This window comes from Fukomys damarensis, unplaced genomic scaffold, assembly GCF_012274545.1.
Source record: "Fukomys damarensis isolate Sample0158 unplaced genomic scaffold, DMR_v1.0_HiC HiC_scaffold_22, whole genome shotgun sequence".
Taxonomy (NCBI): Eukaryota; Metazoa; Chordata; class Mammalia; order Rodentia; family Bathyergidae; genus Fukomys; species Fukomys damarensis.
The window spans coordinates 24,950,385-24,959,906 of NW_022900934.1; the positions used below are offsets into that span (position 1 = coordinate 24,950,385).

At 57.5% G+C, this 9,522-nt stretch overlaps 2 protein-coding genes across 3 annotated transcripts in view; one reads left to right on the forward strand and one right to left on the reverse strand.

The window, feature by feature from the left end:
• The first annotated feature begins 6 nt into the window (after positions 1 to 6).
• Necab3 (N-terminal EF-hand calcium binding protein 3) overlaps positions 7 to 9,522 on the forward strand; it is a 16,206-nt gene continuing 6,690 nt past the window's right edge. For both annotated transcript variants that reach the window (XM_033767025.1, XM_010628389.2), the window contains exons 1-5: positions 7 to 386; positions 1,708 to 1,732; positions 3,129 to 3,237; positions 3,941 to 3,966; positions 4,137 to 4,234. In XM_033767025.1, coding sequence (XP_033622916.1) covers positions 309 to 386; positions 1,708 to 1,732; positions 3,129 to 3,237; positions 3,941 to 3,966; positions 4,137 to 4,234 — 336 coding nt within the window. In that variant the 5' untranslated portion in view covers positions 7 to 308. The remainder of the gene's footprint in view (positions 387 to 1,707; positions 1,733 to 3,128; positions 3,238 to 3,940; positions 3,967 to 4,136; positions 4,235 to 9,522) is intronic.
• On the reverse strand, positions 5,911 to 6,987 carry Actl10 (actin like 10; the record flags this gene model as incomplete). Its single annotated transcript, XM_033766962.1, has 1 exon — positions 5,911 to 6,987. A coding segment is annotated over one exon (1,077 nt), but the record flags the coding sequence as incomplete, so codon positions are not given.

A 9,522-nucleotide genomic window follows, 5' to 3' on the forward strand; every position in this document is an offset into this window, starting at 1 on the left:
GGCCCCCAGTGCCCGGGCCCGCCGGACACGCGCTCTTCCAGGACGTGAGTGGGGCGCGGACGCGGGGGTTGATCTATCCCTGTCTCTTCCTGCCCTCACTCGCTTCTCCGTTCCTCCCTGTGTCTGTCTCTACCTGTGTCCCTGTCTCCCCAGGTCTCTTGACCCTGCCCTTCTGGCTCTGGTCCCTCACTGTCTCTGACCCTGCTCTCCATCTGCGGAGGTCTCCCTTGATCTCTCTGCGTTGTGTCCCCAGTCCTGCCTCCGCCTCTCCGTGTCTCCTTGTCCCTGCTCCAGTGACACTGCCCCTGATGTCTGTGTCCCCAAGCCCACCTCATCTGTGTGGCAGCCCCGGGCTGGGCTCGCGGGGCAAGGCAGCCTGGACACAGGTAGGAGCCTCTCCTGACCCAGTGCTGCCCCCGACCCCTCTGTGGCATGATCCAAGGGCAGCAGAGTCCTGCAGATGGTAAGAGCTGCCCAGGCATCCTCTGTGGCCCAGTACACCTCCCACCGGTGGGCAGGTGGCCCTGCAGCCCCCTGGGTTGCTGCCCTGAGCCCCTTTCCTGGCCCTCAGCCCTTGCCAAGCCCTCCTGGCCCTCTTCTGTCTCCACCCCAGAGGTCCCAGCCCCCTCCCCACCTTCCCCAGTGACTCAGCACCTTGCCCACAGTCCTGGCTGACCCGCCTGCTCCCAGATGGGGAAACTACAGCCTGAAGGGCTCCGTCCCTCCTAGCTCATATTTACAGGCAGGGGCATGACAGTGGCCCCAGGTGTCATCATTCCCAGTTTAACTGCTCTGTCCCCCCATTATGTCCATGTTTCCCACCCAGGCCTCACTGGGCTGCTGTGTGACCACAAGTCAGTAGCATACCTTCTCTGAGTCAGGCTAGAGCTCAGATGCATTCATTGCTCACCCTTATTGACCCAGAGGGAGTCAGCTGAAAGGGGTTGGCACTTAGGATCTGCAGCTCTGAGGGCGATCTGTCCAGGGTCGGGCACACCTCTTTTAGGCTTCCCAGGCTGCAGGGCACCTGGAAGCCTCTAGTCTTGACTACACTCCTCTTTGCCTTCATTGCCTTTCGTTTCCACCTCTCTGTAAGTTAAATCTTTGACCCTTGCCTTCCGCCACCCTCACACCCCTTAGCACATCCATGCACACACCTGCCCAAGGGCCTCACTCTGATTTGGCTGCATAAGAAGACCCAGTCCTAAAAGGGTTAATCCCAGGCTGCTCCCTCTTGTGCTAGTGGGAAAACTGAGGCACCTCAAAGAAAGGACTGGCGACTGTCTGCCTGTCATCTTCCAGTCTCTGGAGGGAACAGCTCAGAGAGGCCAGAGAGACTGGGATGGAGTCTGGACAGTCACACAGCAGAATTGCGGTTCAGGTCTCGGGGGCTGCCCAGGGTGTTCGGATCACAACTTGGCCCATCTTCCCAACCTTCTTGCTTCTGGGGCTGGGCCAAGGGCTGATGCATCAGACAGGACTCAGGCTAGCCTGTGGGGGTGGGAGGCAGAGAACTACCTGGAGCACCCCATGGGGCTGGGCCCTGCAGGAGAAGGGAGCAAGTGCCAACCCGCTGTGTGTGCTTCCTGTGCCCCCCTTGTTGGAAAGCTCCTGCAGGCAGCCCAGCTGAGGCCCTGTGGGCCGGGCGAGGCTGGCAGCCTCCCAGGTTCCCCTCACAGCACCCTCTCACACCCATTTGTCCCCTAGGTTTTCCGCCGAGCCGACAAGAATGGTGAGTGTGGGTGGCTTCCTTGGGTCCCTTGGTGGGGGCAGAATGGAGGACACGGGTGAGGTCTTGTGGGCCCCAACAGGAAAATCAGTCAAGGCATCCTGCCCAGAGAAAGTACTCTTCTGATCTGAGCCAAGTTTGGCAGGAAGGAGAGCAGAGGGCATGGGGTTTGGCCATAGGCTGGAGGTGGGGGCTTACTTTCTCCATGTTCCCCAGCACAGTGATGGTGCTTCCTGTACATGGCCTCCTCTGTCCTCACAACAGCCAGCTAGGTTGTGATTCCTCACCCGTTTTCCAAAGGAGTAGCCCACCCAGGGAGGTGAAGCAAGTTGCCTGAGGTCACACATCCTTTAACTGGGGAGCTTTGAGCCCAGGTCTGTGTGATGTTGGCCCCAGGCCCGCTGTGTGAAGGGCTTGGAAGGGTAATGGAGGCTTTGTGAAGAGGCCTCCTTAACTTTTCACTAGACCCAGCATCTGCATGCAGGTTAAGCTTGGAGGGCGCAGTGAAACCCAATCTTTGGGTGGGGATAAAGGTGGCTCCATCATCCAAGGAGTCAGCTCCCCCTGCTGGGGCCATGAAAGTATCTGATTTGGTCTAGAAGAGCCCTTAGGGGACTCAGCAGGCAACAGATTGTCACCCTAGAGGACTGAGAGCAGCCCACTGTGCTACTTGACCAGCAGAGAATCTCAGACCCCGCCCTGTGTCTTCGGACCCTCTTTGGTCCCAGCCTCCTGAGATGGGATCATATCCCGACTCCCTAACCCTTCTCCTTGGGTCTCTTCAGATTGGTGGGGACCATTTGTCCTGGCCCATTGATGGGAACCCTTGCTGACACTGGGCATTCCATCTGGGCGGCTCGGGACTCCCTAGCTCCACGCCTGAGTTCCCCCGTCTGCTTAGAGGCCTTGCACATCATTCAGACCAACTCCCCTGTGTCTTTGGCCTCCCGCAAAGGTGTTGGGAGCTCATTCCCTCCTGGGCCAGCCTGCTGCACTTAAAGAGGCTGCTTTGAGACCTCATCTACCTCCCCGTGGCTTCTCTGTGGAGGGCCTGGATCCAGAGCATGGCAGGTCCCTGGAGTAGGGCTGTCCCCTCCCAAGTCCTCTCCGCTGAGGCCCCCCCATGCTTCGGTTGTTCATAGGGTGTTTTCATTCTTTCTCCACTTGGCAACATTTTTTGAGGCCCTGTCCACTGCCAGGCACACAAAGTGGGCTCTGTTCCTTCAGCAAAGATCTTTGAGTCCTCCGATCCTATCTTCAATGGTCAGGGTCCCCACTAAGCTCAGAATCCCATTCTACCTGGCTGGGTGCTTGTGAGATGCTGGGGGCTCTGGGGGCACGTAGGGATAGGGGAGCAGCCAGGGCTCAGGGATACCTACTCTGCCTCCTCTTCCCCCAGACGATGGTAAGCTCTCCTTTGAGGAATTCCAGAATTACTTTGCCGACGGGGTTCTCAGCCCAGGGGAGCTGTGGGAACTGTTCAGCGGCATTGAAGGGCATCCCACCGAGTGAGTACTGAGTACAAGAGGGCAGGGCTGAGCTGGGGGCGATGCCAGGCCAGGGTGTCCCAATCCCACTGGGTCTCCTGCCTCGGTTCTTTTTGGAGGGTGGTGGGGGGCAGAGGGAGAAAGGTGCCAGCCTCGTGCCAGCTTCACCCACCCACCTACCCTACCCCAGCTTCAGCTTTGTCCACTAGGCTGCTTCCAGCTGGTGCCCCAAAATAGGCAGGCTTGAGTCACTGCCCGTGGCTCAGCCCCTCCATTCCCCCTTCCTGCAGGAGCCAGAGGATGCCTGGGGACAGCTGGGCCTGCCTCCACCCATGGGTGCAGGTGCAGACACACGCGTGCACGTGCGTACGTGCGTGCGTGCGCGCGCGCGCACACACACACACACACACACACGCACGCCTTTCTACGTGTACTCCCACATCCACACATCCTGGCGCAAATGTATGCTTCTTCTCACGCTTCCTGGGTACATATGCATCGCAGTGTGTACACAGCTGCCCTCTGTCTCCTTAGGATAAATTCCAGATTCTAGGTTGGCTTTCACAGTTCCCCAGATTTGGGCTGGATCACCTGCAGTGTTCCCCTCCCCCTCAACAGATTCCCTGTCCAGCTAAGCGGGCAGTTGGGTGAGGACGCTGGCTTCCGCACCCCTTTGCCAGGCCCAAATCTAAGGCTCTGAAGAGTGCCTTTTCTTTCCCTGCAGCAATTTAGAGACGGAGAAACTGTGTGGTGAGTAGGCCCACAGGGGCCCCGGGCAGGTGGGTGTGGGTTCCTGAGGCACGGTATGGGCCGGGCTCAGCATATGAGGCCTGCTTGGCAGCTGTGGAATCCCAGGCGGCCAGCATTCAGGTTGTGTAGGTTGGTGGGGCTGGGTCCTTGAGTGCTGCTTCTGCCCACAGAGTACTTTTCAAAGCACCTGGGTGTCTACCGACCTGTGCTGGCTGCCCTGGAGACGCTGAACCGAGCGGTGCTCACTGCCATGGACACCACCAAGCTTGTGAGTACCAGGCCTGGGGTCAGGGATGTTGGCTGTGCTGTATGACCCATACCTGTCAAGCAGGGCTGTGGGGCTAGAGGCCTGGGTTCAAATGCCAACACTTCCATTCTGTGGCTATGCTCCTTTTATCTCTCTGGGCCTCAGTTTCCTCATCAGTAAACCAGGGAAAATAATGGAGCCCACCTCTTACCTTCTCTGTGACAATTAAAATGAGAGTGAAGGCAGGGATTTTTGTCTGTTGTTCTCTGCTCTGTTCACAACACCCAGAACAATTCCTGGCACAGCAGGTGTTGCCATTTTTGCTTTTGCTACTGGCCAGTAACCCAGCGGTGAGGGGTTCCTGCTGTCACAGGTCCATAGTCAGGAGGCCTGTGGGGTGGGAGCCTGGCTTGAGGATAGAAGGGAGTAGCAAGTACATGTGATGTGTGTGATGTGTGGAGGCCTGTGTGTGTGCAAGTGTAGACAGTGCCACCAGCCAGGGCTCTGGGCCCATGGGTGGTGGCTTCAGAAAAATAAGCCACACTTACCTTTCTTCAGTGTTCCTTTTTTTTTTTGGTTATCTGAGACAGGGTCTCACTGTGCAGTCCAGGATGGCTTTGAACTCTGTAGTTCAGGCTGGTGATCCTCTTGCCTCAGCCTTCCCAGAGCTGTGCTACCACACCCAGCTCCCTTCAGTGTTTCTTTCCAGAACTGTGTCCAGGGCTGGGGATTTAGCTCAGTGGTTCCACCACCTGCCTCGCAGGTGCAAGGTCCCAAGTTCGATCCCCAGTACCAAAAAAGAAATGTGTCCACTTCCCTTTGCCCCAAAGGTGGGGAGGGAGCAGGGGGCCCAGGATAGTGCCTGACCTTACTTTACAGAGAAAGGGAAACATCCTCAGAGTCAGAGTACCCGCTGAGCACATGGTAGAGAGGGGGTGTGTCTCCTGGTTGAATTCACATGCAATTCAGTAGCTTTTCAAAGGGTTGCCCCAAGCTTGCTCGGTGACCCATGCCTGTTAACCTAACTACTTGAGAGCCTGGGGGAGAAGAAGTCTGCAATTTCAAGACCAGCTTGGTCAATTTAGAAAAACCCTGTCTCAAAACAGAAAAGTAAAAGTCGGGCATGGTAGTACACACCTGTATTCCTAGCACTCTAGGAGGCTAAGGCAAAAGAAAGACAAAAGAAAGAAAAGTTCCATTCCAACCTAGGCAACTTAGTGAGAACTTGTCTCAAAAAAGAAAAAAGGGGGCCAGTAGCACTGTGCCTGCCTAGTAAGCCCAGGTTCTGAGTTCAATCCCTGGTGTGTGTGTGGGGTGGGGGGTGGCTAGGGATGTCGCTCAGGGCAATCCCTGGTACTTTAAAAAGGATAAAATAAAATAAGAAAAAGAGTTGAAGGTGTAGTTTAGTGGTGGAGCACTCTTTCAGGGCCTGGCCTTGGGGGTGGCAGTGGGACTGGCATATTCTGAACTGGCAGTGGTTGGGGGGTTCAGACTGCAGGTCAATATGTGGGCTGTACTGGCCCAGCTACCTGCTCCTGACCCAGAAAGAGAGAGTGGGGGTAGCCCATCCACACACGAAAACCCTGCAGCTCCAGACATTTGAGATTCTTTTATCTGGTGCTCTTGCTCTGAAGAGCTGTTCAGCCTGGAGTCTGTCCTGCAGTATCTATCTCCCTGGTGCACAACCCCCACCCCAGTCAGTTGAACACTTCGTGCACCAGCCGGGAGCCACACTCCTGGTACATGGCCCGGGTCATCCAGCCACGTTGGAAAGAGTGCAAGGAGGCCACCATGGAGCCTCCAGTCCACACAGCCATGCCACGCCCAGGCTTGGCCACCAGGCGGGGCTGTAGGGCCGGGTAGCCGTGCCGCCGGCACTGCGCCTCCAGCTCTAGGTCCAGGCGCTCAGCAAAACCAGGGAAAAGTGTGGAACCCCCGGCCAGCACCACGGTGTTGGCCAGCCGCTTCCGCAACATCTTGGGCATCTTCTGCAGTGCTCGGAAGGCCAGCGTGGGCAGTCCTGGCTCAGCCTGGCCTAGCAGACCCGGCTGGAAGATGGGTTCTGGGCAGCGGAAGCGCTCACTGCTGAGGGACACGGAACTGCCATTGCCCATCTGGAAACTGGCTGGATGGTGGCAGGCGGGGTCACGAAGATCGCCGTAGAAGTCCAGCGACACATAGCAACAGCGCTTCTTGAGCTGTGTGACGGTCTTGCGCGGCAGGCCCTGCAGTCGGAGGTCGGGACACGCAGCCACCAGCAGCTCTCGCAGGTAGCGCGACAGGGTGCTGCCTGCCACGTCCAACCGGAAGCTGGCCTTGAGCCACGAGTGCCCGGCGTAGATCGGTGTGGCGTGACACACGCCCGCGCCCGCCTCCACCGCCAGTCCGCTGAGCGCCCCGGCGGAACAGAGCGCCAGCTGCGCGGTGCTGGCCACGTGGCACGCGGGCACATCCAGGGCCTCAAACAGCAGCTCCGCCACCTTCTCGCGGCCCTCGGGCGGCGCCGAAGGGGAGTCACTCACCAGCACAGGCCACTGCTCCGGGCACACCTGCAGGCCACCCACCAGCAGGCGCTCCCACAGCCCCTCCAGCGCCTCCCAGTCCACCACCACTCCATGCTTCACCGGATGTGCGCGCGACACGCCGCCCACCAGCTCGCAGCCCGGGGCGCCGGGAAGCACGGGCCGGTCCCAGCTGGGCACTAGGCTGGAGCTCTTGAGCACTACGCGCGGCTGGTCCTCACCCGCGAAGCCGGCCTTGGTGAAGCCCGAGCCCTGGTCCACCACTACTGCAATGTGGCCCAGCGAGGGCGGCCGGCGATGCCGGCGGCTCCCGGGCACAGATGCCACTTTCTCGGCAAAGGGCCTAGCCCCCAGCCCCTAGGCCTGTGTCCCTTCTTTTTCGGACTGAATTACGACCCTTTTCTATTATTGGCTCCGCCTTCTGATCACAAGGCCCCGCCCCTGATTCCGGTTCTGCGGGCGGTTTTTGCCAGGGCTTCAGGCCCAGGCACCTTCACAGGACTCGCCTCTACTCTGCTGCTCTGTCCCCTCGGCACTTGCAGATGCGGATGACAAGAGGGTCAGACCAAATCCTTTTCAGTGTGGAAAAGCTGCCATAGAGCAGAGACCTGGAAATCAAGAAGCCTTGTGGCAAGGCCATCTGGACGTACGCCCTCCACGTGGTGCTCAATGTCCAGCCTAGCCCTTAAGCCCTGGCAGTCCCCTGGTGCTTTTCACCTGATGTGGACGAAGAGGTTCCTGGTTGTGGAGGTGGAAGGGAATGGGCAAAGAAGAAAGAACTTGGATCAGACTCATTGTGACCTCAGTCCTCGGTACTACCTGTGCTTCTGCACCACCCACCGCCCCGCGCCCCCCCCCATAAGAACTTCCTAGACCCGGACTGGGGATTTAGCTCAGTGGTTCCACCACCTGCCTCGCAAGTGCAAGGTCCTCAGTTTGATCCCCGGTACAAAAAACAAAACAAAACAAAAAAAACTTGCTAGACTCGTGTCCCTTCCTGGCCAGGCAGAGGGCAGCAATTTGGGCATCTTGTGGTCCTGCCTCAGCCCAACAAAACCAAGCTGATTTTCCCCCAACTGCTTTGGGTTATCTGCTGTCCTCTGGCAAGAGGTTCCACCTTCTACTCCCAGTGATGAAGAGCAAGGTCTTACTTGGGGCTGGACAGCTCCTCAGAGGACTCCCGTGCTCGGCTGTAAGAGACGCAAGCATCCCACACAGAGTCCCACCTAACCGTGACTCAGTTCTGAAGCTCACTGCCCAACCCTGAGCTCTTCTTTCTCTAAACTGCTTTTTCTCTCAAAAAGTGGTGGTAACAGGACAGGGGACACTTGTCTCTGCAGGGCCTCATTCTCTTAGGGCCTTTTTACTTGGCAGTAGAAAATTCAGGTGAACTCAGGAACAGGATCTGACTGCAGGATTGGGAACCCGGATGTGTGCTTTGTGGTGTGTGTGTGTGTGCGCGTGTGTGTATGGTTCTGGAGTTGGAACCCAGGGCCTTTTGCACACTGGGCAAGTGCTCTCCTGCTGAGCAATATCCTCAGCTCCTACATTGTGTTTTTCTCTTTTGAAGACTGGCTTTAGCCAGTGCATATTGAAGTAGAAAGCATGATCTCTTTTAGCTCCTTAATTACAGTCTCAGGGAAGGGGCTGACAGGGCCAGCATGGGCCAAGCGTGCACAGATGAGATGGCTATCCTGGTTGTAATCGTGTGGATGGAAGGGCAGAGTTTGTTCTTACGATGCACAGCGGACATGCTATGGGTCATGCCCCAGCCAGCCAGATACAGGCCTTGTGGAGGAGATGTACTGAGTGACGAAAATGTCTCTTCTGCAGAAGCTGAGCCTGTGGCTCTAGTGAGCTGGGCCCTTTCATTCTGCTACAACTGCCTCAAGAAGGGCTGAGGTGCCTTTAGGTTCTGGAGCTGGATTTGGGACACAGGCTCCTGGCCAGAGTGTGCTGGAGGGATTCTCGTGAGTGATGTAGGGAGCAGGCCTCCCACTGGAGATCCCCAGTGCCAGTATGGCCAGAGCCGGGGTGAGGGGCCCTAACTGGGAAGACGGGCTGGGAGCTGGCTCTGCATATCTCAGTAATACTTCTGAGCTTTTACCTGGGCCAGTGGAGAACCCGTAAGACTTAGCAACAGGAAAGTGAACGGCTCTGGACAGATAACTGACTTGAAAGATGTTTCTGGCTAAATGTGGAGAAGGGGATGAGACAAGGGGACACACGTGCTACTGAATTTGACCAAGGTGCCTGGAAATCCAGGAGGGCTGAGTGCTTGCAAAATCGGAGTCTCAGGCCCCTCCCTTCTGACGTGGGATCCTCGCTATTGTTCCCTGGGTTGTGCCCATTGCCTAGGACCCTTCTGCCTAGGAGGGATTTCTGAATGCCTGGTGCTCTTGGACATGTCAGGCCTTTGCTGGAAATGGGTTCATATCCAAGCCTAGGTTTGTCCGAGCTCACCTCCCTTGCCCTGGGCTGCCAGGATCGGATCCGGGCTGGAGTATAGGGAAATAGTTTCTGGTTCTGACTCTATCACAGGAACAAGACAAAGACAGCTCTGGCTTCAGTCCACAGTTCTGCCCGCCGTCCGCCCTATTCTTCCCTTCCTTGGCAGGGCCTCAACTTTTCTTCCACCTCTACGGCCCGGACGGAGTTAATAGACGCCAGGGTTGCTAAGTGCCCTTTATTATTAGGCAGCACCCGGGCGGGCGCTCAGGGCCCCAAGAGAGTGCATCTCCTTCGCCGCTGGCCAAGGTTGAGCCCGGCACCCGCCTCGCTCCGGCT